Consider the following 20483-nt stretch of genomic DNA (forward strand, 5'->3'; position numbering starts at 1 on the left):
GAATTTGACAAATTCATTTGCATTATAGGCTATCAAAAGTTTTAAGTGATGAAGATTCCATTTGGTTCATGAAACAGTACGAAATAGAGACAAAATAGAATCACTATTTATAACTTTGATTCAAATTTAAAAGTAAAACAATAACTATTTCTTGAAACAACAAAATATGTAATCTTAAGTCTTAATTGAATTTCTAACTACCTATTAATTTATCATATCTAAGAAGTTTTTTAAAATTTATGAAATACAAATTTTAACATGAGTAAAAAATAAGTTCTACATTTCAGGAAATGGCGATTCTGTTACTTCTGATTCCATTCGACCATCCAATCGAAAGCCTGAAAAGTCTAATTGCTAAATATATAATGCTAAATGAAAGCCAAAACGATACACAGAGAAGGTTAGGTTTGAAGTTCAGTCGAACCTCTTTCAAATTGACAGCTTTGCCTCATCAGTCATATTTCTTTAGTCAGCAAGAGGTACAAGACAAAAGTCGTATGATGAATTACCCAAATCTATTCTCTCTCTTTCTAGCTGAACGAATAAAGTCATTCTCTTCATCATAAGATATACAACCAGAACAAGTCTCATCAAATACAACATTAATATTAAGCCTAAACAATAATTGATCTTAAAAACAGAAGCAGGACAAAACTAGAAACAAAGGTTTTTCCGCGCGAGAACCCACAACATGAGTCTGCAAAATCCAGAGCAATGAGCCGCCAGAAACCATAGAAATGTATTTTCATATTTTTCTGAATGGAATTCCTATTTTTCAAATCTGCATAGAAAGCCTGTCAAGACAACAAATGATTAGATAAGATAATGCAGTATAAATTTTAAAGCAATATCAAAAACATTAATGTAATTTCTCAAACCGTAATTAATAGGATAACTCGTCACATGATATTTCTGTGTTCATACTGAAATAACTTTGATTCCAAAATCTCATGAAATGGATTTTGTAGCTAATGTATATTTATTAGCAAGCTGTCAGTTCGAAAAAAAAAGCACATATTGTAGCAGAAAAATAAATGTGAAATCGGTTTCAACACTCAACAGATATGCTATATTACCAATGTTTTTAAAGCCTTACAGCCAGACAGCCTAAGCAACTTCATAAAGCACACAAGAAACAATATAGATATGAATTGTTCTCAGGTTTGTATGTAAAACTTTATATTTTTAAGCATAGTACAATTGGGGTATTAGAGAATCTTTACCTAGTACTTGAGTTCAAATCTCATGCATTGTCATTCCTGTAATCATATTTTAGTATATGAGCCAGAAGCTTTTAAGTGTAGGAGTATTAGAAGTTTAGAACATAAAATTCAACTTTTTAGCCTTTAGACATGAAAAACTTTCAGCTACATAGAAGCATTTATTCTGAGTTCTGAGCCATGAACTTCAGCTATTAGATTGACTGGTTCATCAATTAGTTTTTTCATTTCAAAAACTTTTGTCTCTGTTGACAATCCCACATTGATTAAATACCCAACCCACAAAAGGCATATAAGGTTGGCAAGCTAGCTAGCTAATTGGTTGCTACTAACCTTTTAGCATTGGTTAGCCCAAATCCAAATAAGCCCACATATGCATTTTCACCTTATGGGTTCTCACATTTTACCCAATTCACCTTTACCCTTTCATTTGTAATCTAGTATCAGTGCACCCAATTCACCTTTACCCTTTCATTTGTAATCTAGTATCAGAGCAGGTCCAGCCCGGTTCAGTTATTCTTCAGTTCACCGGTATTGCCGTTGCGTTTCAATTTAGGCTCTCGTCTGTATGTCCAGATATGGCGAGGCCCATTCAATTTTAAGGGCAAAAAGCCCAATTCAATTTCAGACGGAGAATTTCAATTTCAAATGTCAAGTGTCAACCAGAAGTCAAGTTCCAGTTGCACTTGCGGAGGAGTGTCAAGAAAGTCCTAGTTGCACTTGAGGAGTGTCAAGAATCCCACATCGATTAAATACTCAATCCACAAAGTGCATATAAGGGTAGTAACTAGCTAATTGGTTAATACTAACCTTTTAGCATTGGTCAGCTCAAAACCAAGTAAGCCCACATATACATTTTCACATCATGGATTTTAACATCTTACCCAAAATTCACCTCTACCATTTCATTTGTAATAGTCTCAACTTTGACTATAAAGCCGTCTTTGAAGGGGTATTGGTTCTATAAGTGTTATCTTCTTTGTCTCGGCTCCGGCAACCAATAAGAAAGGTTTAATCCAGCTAGACATTGTAATAATGATTTCAACAAGACAAAATAGTTGCAAGATCTGAAATTTCCAGTATAGATCTTATTAAAGAAGGAAGGTCAAAGTTATGAAAAAAGGGGGGGGGGGGGGGGGGGGGGGGGCTGATTGTGTAATCCAAGCCATGAGAAAAGAATTTAGAAGACAAAGAAAGAGACAACGCAGACATGCAAATAAAATTACAAAATACAGCATGCACCAATATTCAAGTACCAAAAATCAAATATCCCACCAGAAACTAGTGTAAGGTTCTGGGCTAAAGTTCCTCACTTTGCATGCTTCATCTCCATACACCCATACACATGTTTACATCAGTTCCTTTTTGTTCTCCTTATAATTCCCATTTATTTTTGCAGGGGTGGGCATGCTCCAAAAATGAATCCAACTGAAAACTGATCCATTCAGGGAAGCCAGATACCTGAGAAGGTCTACAATTAACCATTTTTATGATATCTTCTCACCTAGGCCAAAGATTGTATATCCATTCCAAATTGCATAGAATAGATTTGCTAGTATAAACCAAGGATGATAATTAATGATTGATCTAGCAATATGAGTTCCAGCAATACCCTAGAATCAAATCTCACATCAAGGCAATCAATACTTATCAAGCAACTATTATCTTTCCTACGTACATTGTTAATTTATAGCCATGTAAAAGCGATCGCACTAGGAAATGCACAAGTGAATTAGGAATATTGGTGTATTATCCATAGTTTTGAGTATTTTGACTAGCATAAACTCCAATAATTACAACAATCTTAACAAATTTGCTCAAATGCCAATTCTCCATTTTAAAAAGAAATAAAACTCAACACCACATGACTCACAAAAAGAATCAGTTGTGACTAAATTGATTTCTTGGAACAAGTTATGGATTCACACCAATATCTAAGCAGTCACGTAGAAGAACTTTAATCTAAACCTTAATGCATGATGACATCTTAAAACTACCAAAACTTTTTTAACACCATCAAACTGAATGGTGTAGTGATTTTTCACTCAAAGATACAGCTTGCATAATTTTTTTCCCCCCTCTTAAACAAGTATTTTTGTTGGAACATTGGTACATAACTAATGGAACAGATGATAGTTGTTAAAACCGTGCAATATTTGATTCAAAACATAAAGATCGAATGCAATTCAAGCATCAAATGATTTGAATTGCATAAGAAACTGAAATTTTTCAGAAGCATAGGTGAATTGCATGATTCAGAAAATTATTAATTACCAAAAATTCAAAACTAAAGCAAGTATATAATCTATTAGTCCTTTTGTCCCTATTTTATAATTCCCACTCTTTTCTCAATTCTCTCTTTCTCTCCCCCATATTCCCATGTCCTCCAAATATCATTTTTTACTCTTCTTCTTGCTCGTCTCCCTCCCTTTTTATCCTGCTTCTTTCCCCCTCTTCCTAGTCTTCTTTTATTTCTCCATAAAAGGGGCCACCAGAGCTAATACTAAATGAATATGAAGCTTAGTAGTTGTCTACTTACAAATTAATTTTCTCTAATTTCCTTGGAAGTTTGTGGATAAATATTTTGAAAAAGAATATGCCATAGGTCACGCAAACTAACTTCTGATAGATGAAACAATATCAGTGAATCCATACAAAATGTGTTCTGCATAAAATCTGATGGTGTAGACTGATACTAAAATACAAGATGATTTTGGACCATCTTTTACTGTTTCTCACCATTTTGTTTGACCAAACAAAATTACTTTTCATAATCCATACTTATCTATGCTTTCTACAAGCAAAACATGGATAATCAACCATAGCACTTCTCCATGTGATGGAATGAATAAATATAGACACTTTGAAGGAGACTACTACAATTTCATGTTGACAGCCATGACAACATGAAAGTTCCCATGTACAGCCATTAATCACCATGAATGGGGAAAGTTCCCATCTACAACATCACATGATAAACGTTTCTACAAGAAGAATATAAAGAACAACAACTATGCCTTAATTACTTCCAAAAGTTTCCTTTACTTCCAAAAGTTTCCTCACGCATTTGAGCAAATCCAACTCGAACAATGTTGAAGTAGAACAATGTTTGATCTCATTCATATATTTATTTAGTATTTAACGGCAATTAAAATTAGAAGTGCATTGAATCAATCCCAATCAAATGTCACAGCAAAGAATCATACCTTATTGTTTTCTATGTAATAACAGAACCATTCTCTATGTTTGCTTCCAAATTCCAGCCTCTGAATATATTGAATCTAGTTAGCTATTTAACTAGTAATTGCTTGTAACAGAAACCAACCAGATAGAAAAGTTATATTACCTTTCTGCAGCTTCTTTCTTCAATTCTTCGATCTGCATTTCTATTTTGGTACACGCCGCTTGGATTTCTATATTTTTCTGACAAAGCTCCTTCCATTGCATGGACAAAGCACTCATCTCGTATGCAGTATTTTGCTGGTTATTCAAATAATGAAAAAAAATTATGAGGCCATCAGTAAAGTATGTAAAGAGAATAGGAGAAGGAAAGCTAAAAATCTGCATCACCTGATGATATTTCCTTTCACGATTCACGGCTTCAATTTTTTCATTTTGTTCCCGAGCTAACTTTTGCATTCTGAAAAAGCAACCAAAATCTTTCAAGCTCAACTTATTGACAAAACTCAGGAGAAAAACCCCAAAGCACATATACATAGTTAATGAAATAACTAAAGTGATTAAGAGAGAGAAAGTAGCAATAACCAAACATAGATTCTATTTTGGTTGTTGTTATCCAACTCTAAATATATTATATCTTCAAAAATGGGTTGATGAAACAACTTAAAAACGAGTTTTTCTTGGTTTTCCTTTTGTATTGACAACCTATTTTTCTACTTCAACACATCAAATAACAAAAACAAATATATTTCAGTGATATGATTTTCTTTGACTATTGGAAAGCAAAAACCAAAAGCTAAAAACAAATTGAAACAAAACAGTCCCACTTTTGGCTCATTTTCTCTAGATGGTTCTTGAGTACAACTCAGACCAATTACTACATGGTAAAGTTATATGACAACACAAAGGTGCCTAGCACAGCCCAACTGTACCATTACTGAAGTTGCTGAAATCAGAGGCTATATAAATCACATGGACAAACAAGTGCCTGAGGAACATTAGAGACTGTTTTTGCAATGGGAAAATAGTATTCATGCCTTACAAGCTAGGAAATCAGTTTTCAAATGTTTTAACATTGCTGTTTCATCTAGTTACATGAATAAAAGTATTACAATGACTTAGGCTTTGTTTCTTTGAGCTGAATGGCAGCTTATTATCCCCTTAACTTATTCATTCAGAACAAAAAATAAAATAAGCTTATTTGTTTTTTCTTTTTAAATAAGCTGCTCATCTGATTACAAAAAACAAAAATGTCAGATTCAAAAAGCTAGTATTTTCTAGCTAATTTGCTCATCTACTTAGCTTATTAGACCAAAAGACAGAAATGATGACCTCTAATATTAAAATCATCAACTGATACCTTCGGCCCTAAAATCACTCTTGAATCTCATTTTCCCTATCTATAATCATTCACCATCTTTCCAGCCATCTTCAGTCATCCTGCCATATCAAACTTGCTGTCGATGATGCCACCATCAAGCCTTGCCATCAGTAAAACCAACAACAAGACGTGCCGTTGATAAGCCTTGCTGTTTTTTTATGTTGTTAATTGTGAATTGGGAGTTTTTGCTTATGGGTTTGAAGCATTTTGAAGGGAATCGATTGTGACTTTGAATGGAAGATCATAAAACTTTCATATAATTCTTTAACTTCTTTTGATTTTGAAGGGAATAGATTGTGAAACACTTTTTGGAAGCAAACTATGAGGTATACATTATATTTTTTCCACACAGAGATAAGGAGATAGGAAATGGAGGCAGTGGTTGTGGTGCAATTGGAAACTGTGATAGGTGATAAGTTGATAGAGTTTTGGGTGCTAGGTATTGGTGATAAGGAGAAAAAATATCACGATAATCATATATATTTTATAAATAATATATATTATGCATCATTACAATTATATTATGTTTATAGTTGAATATTAAGGTAAACTTCTATGTTTGGCATAATATTGTATATAATATGATACATCAATTATATTATTAACTATTAGAAGGGTAAATATGTAAAAATGGACTTATCCAGATGATTCAGACATCTCAATTATCAAACAATCTTAATCGTTCAGCAATAAGCTTTTCATACCACTTTAATCATTCAGTTCAATAAGTTGTTAATTCAGATTTAGCATCCAGAATTCAACCTAAACAAACGAATCCTTGACGTTATGGAGCTGTATTTAGAGTAATTTTAGCCCTTGTTCGGCAACAGCTTTTGGGCTAGCTTTTAGTGTTTTGACCAAGTCAAAACTCTATTTTTATTAATTATAGCATAGCAATTAAAGTTTGAAAGAGCTTTTTATAAAACGTCAAATACTCTAACTTTTAGTGTTTAGCTTTTAATTAAATTTTTTTGACAATTATACCCATTGTTTTTTCCTCTGAATTCAGCTAATTAAACAACTATTGTCCTTTTTTGTCATTTTAACTTAAACAGCTATTTTTACCAAACACTTCTAATTTGAACTGCTATATAAACAGCTACCAAAACAATTAAAAGTTACTAAAATAGCTAATATTGTCAAACAAACCCTTACTATTGTATTTAAGGTAGTTTTATTTAATTATTCAGGTTTTACCTTGTTATCATCAATTTCATTGTTAATGGGTATTACTGGGGCGGTTAAGCAAGTTATTTATTCTAATGGGTAGTTATTAGTGAGTAGTTATTAGTGAGTAGTTATTGTAGTGGATAGTAGGTAGTTTTAGCTTTACATTTAGTTGTTTAAAAGGCTGTGATATCAGGAAAAGTGTAAGCAGAATTTTAAGAAAAGGTTTTGAGTTCCTAAAACTCAGAGATTGTAGAGTTCTCTCTTAACGAGCTCTAAGAGATTGCAGATTCTCTCTAAGTCTATTACCATATGTAGAAGGAAGAAAACTCCTTCTACGACACCCTATCTCAAACCTAATCCCCTAATTCAAACATAACTAGATCCAAACTTGGGACCATAACATTTGGTATCAGAGCCAAAAGTTATGGGCAACTCTATTCAACAGCAACTTGATAAAATTCTGACATTATTCCTAGAGGAACAAGCTGCCAACAAAGTCCAACATGAAGTACTAAAATCTAAATTAGATGCCCTCACCCGTGTTTTTTTCTGATTCAAAACAAACATCAACAATGGAAGGGAGCAATCATAGTCAAGCACCAAAAGCAAAATATCCAGTAGGTTCAGCTGATCTAGAATCTCCTAGGGGCAGTACCATTGTTTCAAAATTCACAAAATTGGATTTTCTCAAGCAACCTATAAGGAGTAATAATTTAGGAAAGTTGGCAAAATTGAAGGAGTCTAGTACTGTCACAAAGCCAATAGTTTTTCAGCAACCATTTTAAGTCTTAAATAGTTGTGTCTAGAAGACAGCAAAGCAAAAGAAAAAAAATAATCAAACAACAGCAATTGTTAGCACAACTAGAGGGCCCGCTTGTGATTTGGCAGCCTCTAGATGAGAAGGGATTGGGGAGAAGCAATTCGAGAATCCCGTAGAGGACACATTCGAGGAGCCATTTGATCCAGGAATTTTAATTAAATATGGAAGCACAATAAACAGCTCTTTATTTGCAGCAATAATAGTGGGTGATAAGGATTTTATTTGCATCACATTTTACGAGTTGAAGCTTGCATTTCATCCATCTTTTGCAATTGAGGACAAGTGCCTTTTCATTGTTAGTGGGTAATAGTGGGGTGGTGAAGCAAGTTATTAACTGTAGTGTGTAGTTATTAGTGTGTAGTTAGTATGGTGCATAGTGGATAGTTTTAGCTTTGCATTTAGTTGTTTAAAAGGTTGTGATATCAGGAAAAATGTAAGCAAAACATTAAGAAAAGGTTTTGAGTTCCTAAAACTCAGAGATAGTATAGTTCTCTCTTCACGAGCTCTAAGAGATTGCAGATTCTCTCTAAGTTTGTTACCATAAGAAGAAGGAAGAAAAATCCTTCTACAACACCTTATCTCAAACTTGATCCCCTAATTCAAAGACCCATAACTAGATCCAAATTTGGGATCGTAATACTTAACTACACTTATTTGGCAAAAGCTACTAGACATAGTGAAGACTATTGCAAAACTATCTTTACAAATACCCTCCAAAATGGTCATATAGAACACTAATTCTGAATATATTCCCTCTCCCTCTTTGGTAATGTGCTTGAACATAATATTGATGCTCATTATTACCTTTCTCTAACTATGAATTGAGGGTTCATTTTACACAATTTAGCATTACAATTATAAGAGGGGAAAATTACAGTATAGTCTCTGTAATTTGCGAAATACAATAAGTTCGTCACTGTGTTTTTAAAAATATACTAATTATTTCCTATGTTTTGCTTCCGTTATACTACTAAGTCTTTACATCCAATTTTTATATCTTTTTCGTTAAGTCAACAAGAAAAAAAGAGGTCAAAGCAGAAATATTAAAATTTTAATATCGGAAAAATTACAACACAATCCATATGATTTGAGAAATACAACTAGCCCGTCCTTGTTTTTTAAAAAAATATACCAAAAGTGAGAAGAGATAAAATGGATATTTTCATCATTTCATAAGGCATTAACAGAAAATATATAAGAATTGGACGAAAGGACCTAGTTGTAGAACGGAACCAAAACATAGGAAAAATTAGTCTATTTTCAAAAGCAGAAGGACGAACTAGTTGTGTTTCCAAAACCATAGGGACTGGACTGTAAGTTTCCCTTGTCAGAGTTAAAAGAAACAGATATCCTACATTAGAATGGAGGCTAGAGTGATGATGTAAGGATTCAATTGATTGTCCTGTGCTTTTAGAGCTATGCTAATGTTAGGATTATATTATATAAATCATATGGATATTTGTGAAACTAATAACATAACATCTCAATAGTCATTAACAATCTGGACTTAACAATTACTATCAACATTAAACCCAAAATGGGATTGTACTATTAAAAACAGTAGTTCTGACTTGCTATTTTTGGTATTCCTTAGAAACATTTTACCATTTCAGAAAGAAAAATAACCAAGGAGCCTATGTTATGAGATCCAAGCCTCAATGAAAGTATCTCATTTTCCTGTGGCCTAAAGTCAACCTATGCATTACATTTAGTGAGGCAATACATGATCCTAAATTCCAAATAGACTAGATAAGGATGGTCGAAGCAAATTTGTACAAATAAAAATTGCCCCAAATAAAACATTAAACATGATCGTGCAAATAACATGTGTTTCAGCCTAATCACTATTTTCAAAGTCTAAAACAATATGTAACAACAAATAATAAAATATATATAACTAAAAGAAACAGAGGGAAAGAAACAAAAGTTTTTCTTTCTAAAGAGCTTATACATCAAAAGGAAATTTTCAAATGTACCTGGATAACATTGCTTCCAATTGCTGATTGTGTTGTATCCACACATTTGGACCATATTTTGATATCAGGTCCAAATTTTCCAGCCTGCAAATAAGTCAATAAATTCATCAGAAATGCAAGGATATTGATATTATCAAATCTATGCATTAAGCAATAATTTGGATGGTTAGAAATTGGATTATACTTTGTGATATCATCTAGGCAAAGATTAATGTAACTCAGGAAAATCAAAAACTGTATGGTAACGGTAAAGCCTTAATGAGCAGCTCACCCTAACAATATAGCCTATCAAACGTCTCCAAAAGGTATGAGAAAACCTATTTAGCAAGCTCTCTATCCTTATAACTAAATAACAATTGGCTGTTTCTTAATTATATCCACTTCCAATTGACAATTTATCATTCCTTAAATTTCCCAATTCTCGAAAGCAATTTGTAGCAACATAAAAAGCACCTGATCACTTGATGTTGCAACAAGCATTCTGCTTTCTGAAGTGCTTGCTTCCAAGCAGTTTCTTCATTCATCTTATTGGCGGGTGGCAAATCCAAGTGAGAATATCTAGAAAAATCAAGAGTACTTGGAGGCTTTCCAGCTCTAACACGCTCATACTCTTTAGCAAGCATTGGATAATTCTGTAATTGAAATCCAACAAGCATTAAATTGATAAACTAAAAATACCGCGAAAACCCTAAAAATCCAAGAACTCGTCAAAAAGTTAACCTCGAAACTGAACTTTTGGAGAGGAGGCAAGTCCTTCAAAAAATCAGCAGGTTTCTTGTGGCTTCTACGCATCTCTTCCTCAACTAGCCGATCAACCTCTGCCTTGACGGATGGATGTCCATAATCGTCGTCGATGTAAGGCAATGCATCGACGATTTCTGCATTGAAAGAGTTCGACCATGGCCGCGAGGGTTCCGGCGGTGCCTCCAGCATAAGGATATCGCTGCTGTTGCCGGTTGTAGTCATTGTTAATTGATTGCTCTGTTACAGTTGCTAGCAGCAGAACGTTGTTGGCTAGGGATAAAAATAATAAACGAAAAAAAAAAAAAAAAAAAAACTATGGTCAATTTGTTTCAGTGGTTAGTACAAGGCTACTAGCTGATAATAGTAGCGGGCTAGCTGAATGTTGGTGTCTTTTTTAATTGAAGATGAATATATTTGTTTTATTTTAATGTTTACATAAATAAAAACATTAATTAAAATTTTAAAATAATATTTAATACAAATAAATTAAATGATGATAAAAAATATTAATTTAAAAAAAAAATAATTTTATTAATAATTATTTTTACGAGGTTAATAAACTCTAAATATAAAATAAATAATCCCTTATTAACTAAATATCTAAAATTTAATTATTGGAGCTATAAGCTAACACTAATTCTTTAGTGTTTATTTAAGGGGTTCTTTAGTGTTAATTTGAGGGGTATACAATAACGGTGAGGTTTTTGAGTGGACATAAGTGAAGAGAAAATTGTGATATTTGTATACATTATTCTATTTTCACTTTTCATGGGAATTTCATAATTTCGAGTCCAATCCCAAAATATCCAGATATAAGAAATAATGTCTCAATCCCGTCCTAATATATATGCTGTCTTATCTCAACTTATCCCATTTTTTGGGACTGAAACAAAGATGAGAATTCAAGTTTATAGGACATGACGGAATGGTTCAGACTGAAACGAGATGAGAATTCAGGTCTGTAGAACATGACGAAATGGATCAAGTGGAAATCAATCAAGATTGATCACAATTTTATTGAATTATATTTTCATAAAAAATTATTTTATTCATCAATTACAACCAAACAAAATTAGTTTATGCAAATTTGAGTTAAAAAAAAAACCATAATTAACTCGATCATTGATGATCCACTCCTAAAGTCATAATAGAAAATTTGTTAGTAGTTACTTTCTTTTTTTCTTTTTTTTTTTTTTAGGCTAAATCTTTGTGTACAATCGTCACTTTCTAGTTAATAAGAGCATGAAATATAATAAAATAAAATAATGCAAAAACTATATACAATTTGGCTTTTTTTCATGCATCTTATGAATTTTTTATCACTATTGTTTTATTATTATTGACTAAGCTGATTTAAATTTTATACTTGATTTAATCTTGCATATCATATGAAAAATAAATATAACCAATAATTCAGTAATCAGATTAACTATTGTTAACGTTTTTTTATTATATTGATTAACCTTTCTATTTTTTTTTAATAGAAAACATTTATTCAAAAAGATTTACTTTTAACACATAAGGTGTACAATAGAATAACAAAGAAAAATCTATATTGAAAAATATATTTAATTAATTGATTCATTCTATATCTTGAAATTGCATATTGTTTTTCCTTTATATTTTTTCAATACGGTAGATTTTAATTAAAGAATTAGTCTAAAGAAATTAATCTCGTCCCACAATTACTTTCAGGATGAAACAAGTACATACCCCTACTATCTGTGAGAGTAGACAATTTGTCGAACCATATTAAAGATCTTCTATGCCCTATTATTTTCTCAGTAGTATCTATTCATTTTATCTTATTGAATCTACTGGGTTTGGCATAACACTCTTTAGACTCAATATATGGGGGTCATCCACACAGCTTAATATACATGCATGAGAACAAAGACGAGGCAGTTTAAAGAAGCTCCAATCAGTCATGGATGCTTCAGTACAGTAGATAGCTATCACAAAGAAAACAAATAAAAATGGCAAACAAAACACTCAAAGATAACTCTTTATTCTGTTATTGATTCAAAAGTTAATATTTTCGATGATGCAAGTGCCTATAAATCAACCAAGCACTACTATTTAGTAAAGAATTACAACTTAATGAAACCTTTTTTTTACTAGTTTTATCTAGTTGAAATTTGTGAACCCAAACCTAGTACCATACACATTCTTTACATTGGTGACCATGTATGAGAATCATCAAAATGAAAATGTCTATGATAAAATCCATGCTCACTAATCTATGAAGTTGGCATATTCGCATAAAGGAGAGTAAAGAAAAATTCAACTTCTGATAAACTCCCAATGATTTGGATAAACCGATTTTGACTTGATTCATCGAACAGAATTGGACCCATTCGTGCAACTCGTGGCAAAAGAAGCGCCAGGGGCATCTCTGACACTATACTGTCTCCAGAGGACTCCGCCAGCAACGTGTCCACTATTACCTTCAATGATATTTCCAAAACCCTACCAAATTCAGCACTGCAAGGAGAGAAAATGGCATTTCTATTTTAATTAAATGGGTACAATGTAAAATTTTTTTTTTTTAAGTGATGTTCACCAGTTCAGCTTTTAACCATTTAAAAAAAAAAAAAAAAAAAAGGGCAATAATTTCAAAGCATTTACTGAAAACGTTTTGAGGAATGATGACATCAGAACTCTTTTAAGTTTTGAGGGAATAGGCAGCAAGAAAGCACAGGGAATTCCTTAGATAACAATTTTGCAAAATAACAAGCATAAATCCATTAAATATCCATAAGAGTCACTGGAGAAAAAGAAAGCCTTTTTTCCTTTTTTGTTAATAAAATAAGTTCATAAATAGTACAGTGCTTATTTGCGGTCCTTTTTCCCTGATTATCACAACAAACTGGACAAAGGGGTCAGCTGGCTTGATGTCAGCTATTGAGAGATGAAACCAATGCCTGAGCCCTTCTAGACTAGCACTTCATGCAATGGATCCATATTTCTAATGTTATTTAAGCTTTCAAAGAGACATTTGCAAAACAGTTGCACCCTAGATACGAACATATCCTTTTCCTTGACTGGAATTATAAACATACCTGGATAGCACTCCTCGTGCCTCTTCCATAAGCAGTTCAAATTTTGTAGTATCAGTAGTTATTCTGTCATCACTGCTGGAACCTGTGGCTAGTTTGTAGAGCCTAGCATCTTCAGGCATCAGGTAGTCTGTCCAGTGATGTGGACTTCCCCTGCTCATGAACAAGTCAAGTATCTGCATAATGGTTTCATGAAGGGTCACGGTGTTGAAGATATCCCCCAATTGTTTTCTGCATAGATTAAGCTTGTAAGAAAATTAATAAACCAGAAATAGTGAATCCATTCCTTTTTTTCTTATCATAAAATTTAGGGTAACAGTTCAGAGGTCGTTCTAACATGTCTTTAGCAACAGAAATCCTAGTGCTCTAAGTGTGGATTCCATGGTCTCCATATGTCATCAATAAAATGCCAACAAACACCAAAAGTAGTCAATATTTTCACTTTTCGGAGAATTGATAATTCTTTTCTTCTAAAAATATCAATATTATGTTCATCTATCACATATTCCTTTGTGATTTAAAGGAGAAAGAGATTAGTTAACCCACACTGAATTCTCAAACAAACGAGAAAGAGATTAGTTACCCCTTGAGAACCTCTGTTGCTGCTGCTTGGATATCAGAAATCAGAACTAATATGCCATGATTTGCGAGAAAATCAGAACTTGCCAAAAACTTTTTCTGGTCATCCCTTTCAATGAGATCAACATCCTCCTGCTAAAAGAAAGAAGAATTGAGAGGAAGGACAACATTTATACAATGAACATTAACAAAATTATGGGCATGAACATGGAGGTAGAACATAGTGAAAGGAGGACGAGGCGCTCAGAAAGTATTAAGAAGCCATAACACATCATGTACTTTTTTTTGTGATTATGAGAAAGTCAAGATTTTGCAACATCAAATTTAAAACATCACATTGACATACAAAAAACCTAAAGCAATCACACAATCATGGCCAAGCAAAAAAATAAAATGTTGCAAAGTAAAAAGTTTAGCTAAAGAAATCCTACAACAATATAATTTTAGTTTTGTTTATTTCATGTTGCTAGCTGTTGTTTAAACTTCAGAAGGATTTTTCTTGTCCTCCATAATGTACTCATTTCTTCCTTGCTCAAACTTTTTTTAATAAAACACATGCAATTTATTATGGATAAGCTTCTAATGTCCATAAGACACTTTAAAGAAGCAATGATAAACATTATAGAACAGAGAATGCTACATGATGAATGGATAAGTTGTGGCAAGTCAAACCCGGTAACCCATTCCCAATTGATATCTGTATCAGCAGTTCTGCTACTGAAGGAATGCCCTTACAAGAAGCATAACCTAGGTCCAATTAGTTTTCCAGACATGGGAGTTGAAAATAACAACTGGTTCTCGTTTAAGAAACTAAATGACTGTCTAGTCTGGTGAGTCCCAAAATAAAAAGAATTAGCACTTTGCTGTTTTTTAATACCCATGGGGCTGCAACTTAGTAATTTTCTGTTTCATTTACTATTCCTTTTGCATTATTAGTTGAATCACTCAACTATTTTGTCTCAATCTCAGTGATAGCAAGCTTCAAAGTTCCGTTAATAAGCACTCATGCCATGGAAAGTGTGCAATGGACCAGGGAGGCGACAATGCTAAGTGGAGGTGTGCGTAGAAGCCAGGGACTATATAGCCCCAAAACCATCTGTCAGAGAAATGGCAGCAACCAGAACAGTTGGCTGATTTTCATCATAAATTCAAAAACTCTTGTGTGTTCTATGAAGAACACCACCAAATATTAAAAATGCTAAATAAGTCAATATTACCATACTTAAAATTCAAAACATTTGCATTAATGTTATAGTTGATGTTAAGACTGAGACTTTGACAACCGTATGGTATCTGGTTCACATTGTTTGTTAGATACCAGAATTCTAACAGATGCAAAAGAATATATCCATCTATTTATCTCACTGTATATGCGCGTGTGTGTGTGTGTGTGTGTGTGTGTTGATCAATCCAAGGACTAGGGAAATGCATATCAACCATTGATCTGAAGCAGTCCACAAGTATGCTTGATGCTCCAAAATAAAACAATCGCATGAAGGGTATTATTGACAAAATGAAATGCCTAGGAAAACTGAACCACAGAGGATAAGCAGCTTCATCAGGTCGCTAAACTTTGAAATCAGACACATTGCCACAAGGCTTCTCCAACACCAAACACAGTGTGACATGGTAGTCCTTATTCAGATGCAACATCAATCAAATGACAAAAATGTCAAAAGGAAAATATAGCTGAAAACGTGTTTATATTTGCTGCAATCAAGCCAACGAGCAAAAACCAACCACCTATACCTAATTCTAGGTCAAAATACAAATTAAATTTTAAAATGCAGGAACATGAGCACACACACAGACACCAGGCATGCTGCATAACGGTTATTCTAACTATCCAAGCTGAATACTTTTAAGATTTTTCCAACAAATAAAGTTTAGGATTATGTTTTCGAATTTTAATCATTAGTCAAATATTCAACATATATTGTTGTTTGTTTCCTAAATTCATGTAAATTAGGAATAAGTTACTTAAAGAAGGTACTGCACCATCACTCCACTGTAAAAGTAGGGTAATTGCAAGCTTGCAGCTAATAGTTTACAAATTTCTAATAGATTCACCTGCAACGAATTGTTATGCAAGTAAGTCTCTTACGATACTTTGGAGATCACTTTCTTTCTGCAGTGAAGACTTGTTGAATTGAAAACAAGGTGATTTCAGAATTACAGATAAAAACCTCCATCTTTCTCAACAAGTTCTGTTCCCTTCAAGCCATAGAAAAAGGGTATTCCTCCTATCCATTCTTAATCCTCTTTTTGCCTTCAAGAGCTGCGCATCTGATTCCTTCTTGCATAGATTCTCAACAGCTCTCCTCTATATCTTTTATGTCAAATCTAATTTCTAATAAATTCATACTTTTTTCCCCTTAAGGTTCTGGAGCTAGGATTTAGTATTCTAACCTTTTCCTATCAGATTCCCATCACCTCCCAGGGCAAAACATTCCAATCTTAGATCTTCTTAAGCCTGTCCTGCTCCTGCATCACACAAGTGCAGACACACCACAGATCTTCCTAAACCCCCTAAGCAATGCAGAGAGGTCATAAATATGCAGACAGCTAATAGGCTTCAATAAGCAAGATTTGCAAGCTAAACCAGTTTTTAACATCCCAAGAGATAATTTCTTTTAAGTAATACCTGCTTAGATTGGCTCCTTCTGCTGATCCTACTTCCTATGGTAAACTTCACCAAACAAGGAAAAATAGATTCCCAAATAGCATCAGATTGGATGGAAACAATGTTTCTCAAGCTAACAATACTCTGATGGGCAATTCCTTCAGTTCAATAGGTGCTGATTCATAGTGCCATGCTCATTCCCATTAAACTAATAAATCTTATGGACCAGGTCTTTCATAGTCCTCCAGAGTTTCAATTAATGCCTTTTCTCACTGTAATCCATGATTCAAATTTCCTCATCATCATACTTGTGTTTTACCAGTTACACAGAACGACTTGAAGTCACCAGAAGGGCATTGATATTTCCACACTAGATATCACCACAAGGCAGCTCCAACTACTGTTCCCTGCGACTGTTGAAAGAAAAAAAATTCTAAAATCTCGAACCTCCACCATTTAGCAAACATTTACAGTATGCACCTCAAAAGGATTCTCTTCATAGTCTTCCCTTACAAGTATACCTCTCTGCTTTTAACAAAACCTAGTTATATATTTTGCAAGCATAACATTAGTGACCATGTTCCTGTCTCCATGAGCAAAGACATTAGCTGTTAAATTCACCATATCATAAATAAGCTTCATGCTAAACCTTCCCCCCTTACTGACCTCTGGTGGAGTAATTTTTTTGAAGTGATAGCAGATAGATCAATCTCCAGGAAACAACACCAGAGCTTCAAATAAAGTCATACCACGTTGGTTTTAATTTCCAAATAGGTTAGGGAATTTGATGTGGATAACTGAAACATTATTAGGTCTTCTTCCCCCTAACAATTAACATTTAGAGGTGAGTTGTCCAATTAATCTGGTTGCTAGATTAATGAGAGGACCATTTGTAACTTGGTCAACTGCAAATTACATGTATAGTGAAAACAAGGTAGAAAATTACAACTCCAACATTCCACATTGGTTATTGGTAACTTAACTGGATAATAAGATCTTGGACTCTCTCCTTAACAGACAGTTTCTAAGGGAAAGTCCTCCAAATATTTTGTTAGATAACTTGACAGTCTTGAAACAATTCATAATAAATTGATCATTCTGTGATAAACCAAATTGATCTACATAAATCCAAATACTCAACTGAAGTATGGTAACTATGACTCTACCAGTATTCAGTAACCATGACGGGAACAATTAAATGCAAGTTTACATATTTGCAAGTCTGCCATTGGAACCAGACTATCTTCCTGGAATAATGTTCTACATCATGCAGCAAAAAATATATTAAAGATACTTTCTTACTGCATGAAGCAAAAGTAGCTTAGGCAACTAGCAATTCAAAGAGACCACATCAGATAATGGTACCACTCAGGTGATAAACTAATAGTCTAATCGTAAAATGTCACTGAATGATAGTTCCTAGGGACTCAGAATCAGATATTCCTAAGCACAGGAATTCTAAGAAATGTAATATCAGACTAGTTATAAGAAAGCTTCTATGAGAAATTAAATCATTACAGAGAGGAAAGTTCAGAAAAATTGGCAATGAAACCCATCTAACAGTACGAGAATTAGCTGAGTGTGAGCAAATATTTTAGACAAGGGAATGAAAATGAAATGATTCTTACAAGTAAATGTGAGCTTTCAAGACCACGTGCAGTGTCAATATACAAATGTCTTCCCAGAATATTTAACTGAGTTCTGATATACAAGCTAAGCATTGTCATTGACCACACAGAGACCGCCGTTCTTGTAAAACCTGCAGCAGCCACAAACATGAAATTCTAAATAACCTATAACTTGTACATTACCACTGAAAATTTATTACGCACACGGAGAGATAAAGATATCAAAAGTATAAAGGGAAAAACTTGCAGCTGTATACTTAAGATTTTGAGTCGGTCCCATAGCTCAAGTTTCTCTGAGTGTGTCAAAGTGTTGGGCTGACCCTTCCCTTTCTTTAGCCTCTCTGTAAGTTGTGAAAGGTCCAACTCCTCTGCTATCCGGCTGCTTAAATACTGCATTGCATGAGGCAATGTTGTTGTATCAGCTATTCTTTGAATGTTCTCAAAGTGCACTTGCATCCTATCAATCAGGAAAAGAACCAAATTAGGAAATTCTTATAACAGAGAAAAATCATAATTCATCACACACCCACACCCTCCAAAACAGAAAGAAAGGGCAAAGAAGAAGAGACTAGAATTTCTCATAACTGAGCCTTAATGTGCTCATCATGTTCCCGTTCATCTGCAAGTTGTCTCTCCAAATCAGCAAGGTTACGTTTTTGCGCATTATATAATTTATACAGGTAATACCCACTTCCAAAAACACCTGCCGTAATAAGAATTTTTCTCCTATGTCTCCTCCAAAAATCCCTACATTGCCAAAAGAGAAGCAAATCAACAAACAGCAATTAAAGAACCAGGGACAGCTGTTCATTACAAAAAACCCAGATCAAAGCAAACAGTTGAAGCAAAAAAATAACCATATAATCAGAAGATCGTCAGTGCAAACTTAAAGATGAATATTTTTAGCATAAAACAAAGAAGTATAATGCACCCACAGAGTTACAATGCAATAGAAGAATAAAAATACTATTTCTAGCAAAGATTGAAACAGGAAACAAATAAATTAGTGCGATGAGCCAAAGAAAAAAAAAAAAAAAAAAACCAAAGGGGAAGCATAAAAAGTGCTGCTCTAAGCTAAAAACCTATATATAAAATTGGCAAGCAATGATAACACAAAATGAAGAAACAAACAATTAAAGCAAAAACAAAAGAATTCAATAGATACCCAGAAGAAAGGAGACTACCAAAGCAGAAAAAACAAATAATAACCTTAGAGAAAGCATATTTTTGAAGCTACTGAAATCCCCAGAACTCCATGTGTAAGACTTTAAACCATGCAAATCCCTTAACGCTATATAGAAGAAGGTCGTTAATGAAGTGAACGGGCCTTCGTCATGGACAGTACAAGGAAAACCTGCCCGCAGGCAATGAAATAGTACAAAGAGAGAGGAGATGCGTTTATGGAATGAGGGTTTAGGGAGTATTGATGAGAAAAGTGAATTACAGCAACTTCGAGGATTTAGATAAAATTGATGGGTACTAACAATATTTGCAGTGAGTAAGTGCCTCTGTAGTTTTCACAGCATCCAATGGCTTTACCCCTACCCTTTACTCTTCAGTGCTGCTGTGTCCAACAAAAAGTCATAAAACAGAAGACGACGACGACGACACCAATGTATTTTGATATTTCTACGATCGTATCACTATTTCAATTTTTCTAGTATTTATTTTTTTAACGAAAAAATGTTATAGTTTTTTTTTTTTTTTTAGATTTTAAATGAATTTTAAAAAAATTGATAAAAATCAATTGAATTATATATTTCACGTGTTTATTTTGAAAAAAAAAAAAGAATTTAATTTCAAAATATCAATTCTATGGAATTCTTTATGACTAAATCCAAAACAAGTTTGATGAAATTGAAATAAATTACACAAAAAATTACGTAGCTATAATTATTAGACTATAACACTCACGTCTGTATATTTATATATTTATTTTACAGAAAATTATAATCATATTTCTATATTTATCAAAAGTAACTATTTTATCCTTGTGTCTTTTAAAATATATTTCAATGCTCTCATGTTTGCGGTCCATTAAATAATATTTCCATTTCGTCTATTTATGCACTTTTAAACATTAAATTGCTATGAAATGACTTC

The 20483-nt window shown here is 33.3% G+C and overlaps 2 protein-coding genes across 6 annotated transcripts; both read right to left on the reverse strand.

Annotated features, from left to right (window-relative positions):
- Positions 1-401: 401 nt before the first annotated feature.
- MOS4 (modifier of snc1,4) lies at positions 402-10802 on the reverse strand. Of its 3 annotated transcripts, none has more exons than XR_001046868.4 (8): positions 10468-10802; positions 10201-10379; positions 9748-9831; positions 4791-4860; positions 4567-4700; positions 4427-4486; positions 2496-2681; positions 402-794 (listed from the first exon to the last, which is right to left on the reverse strand). XR_001046868.4 is itself a non-coding variant. In XM_012217162.4 (7 exons), the coding sequence occupies exons 1-6, from the start codon at positions 10711-10713 to the stop codon at positions 4438-4440; spliced, it is 762 nt and encodes a 253-aa protein (XP_012072552.1). In that variant the 5' UTR covers positions 10714-10801; the 3' UTR covers positions 402-794; positions 4427-4437. The 3 variants fall into 3 exon arrangements, 1 of the variants encoding a protein (XP_012072552.1); XR_001046867.4 differs by having other exon boundaries at positions 2496-2691; XM_012217162.4 differs by lacking the exon at positions 2496-2681 and having other exon boundaries at positions 10468-10801.
- Positions 10803-12483: 1681 nt separating this feature from the next.
- Positions 12484-19990, reverse strand: PEX3-1 (peroxin 3-1). 3 transcript variants are annotated; one of them, XM_020679378.3, is made up of 7 exons: positions 19865-19990; positions 18966-19127; positions 18638-18837; positions 18381-18511; positions 14134-14264; positions 13554-13781; positions 12484-12975 (listed from the first exon to the last, which is right to left on the reverse strand). In XM_020679378.3, exons 3-7 carry the CDS (start codon positions 18834-18836, stop codon positions 12732-12734), a joined length of 933 nt encoding a protein of 310 aa, XP_020535037.1. In that variant the 5' UTR covers position 18837; positions 18966-19127; positions 19865-19990; the 3' UTR covers positions 12484-12731. The 3 variants fall into 3 exon arrangements, with proteins under 3 accessions (XP_020535037.1, XP_012072550.1, XP_012072551.1); XM_012217160.4 differs by having other exon boundaries at positions 19590-19970; XM_012217161.4 differs by lacking the exon at positions 19865-19990 and adding an exon at positions 19590-19618 and having other exon boundaries at positions 14134-14261.
- Positions 19991-20483: the final 493 nt, after the last annotated feature.

This window comes from Jatropha curcas, chromosome 8 (genome assembly GCF_041381405.1).
Source record: "Jatropha curcas cultivar XTBG-Jc1 chromosome 8, XTBG_Jcur_1.0, whole genome shotgun sequence".
NCBI classification, from domain to species: domain Eukaryota; kingdom Viridiplantae; phylum Streptophyta; class Magnoliopsida; order Malpighiales; family Euphorbiaceae; genus Jatropha; species Jatropha curcas.

Coding starts and splice junctions, on each gene's coding strand:
- MOS4 (XM_012217162.4), bottom strand. CDS start 10,713: ATGACTACAACCGGCAACAGCAGCGATATCCTTATGCTGGAGGCACCG. Junction 4,861..9,747: donor TTGGAAGCAATGTTATCCAG/GTACATTTGAAA, acceptor TTGCTTTTTCAG/AATGCAAAAGTTAGCTCGGG. Junction 4,487..4,566: donor AAGAAAGAAGCTGCAGAAAG/GTAATATAACTT, acceptor CAATATATTCAG/AGGCTGGAATTTGGAAGCAA.
- PEX3-1 (XM_012217160.4), bottom strand. Junction 14,265..18,380: donor TTGAAAGCTCACATTTACTT/GTAAGAATCATT, acceptor TCTTTCTTTTAG/CAGGAGGATGTTGATCTCAT. Junction 13,782..14,133: donor GCAACAGAGGTTCTCAAGGG/GTAACTAATCTC, acceptor TAATCTATGCAG/AAAACAATTGGGGGATATCT.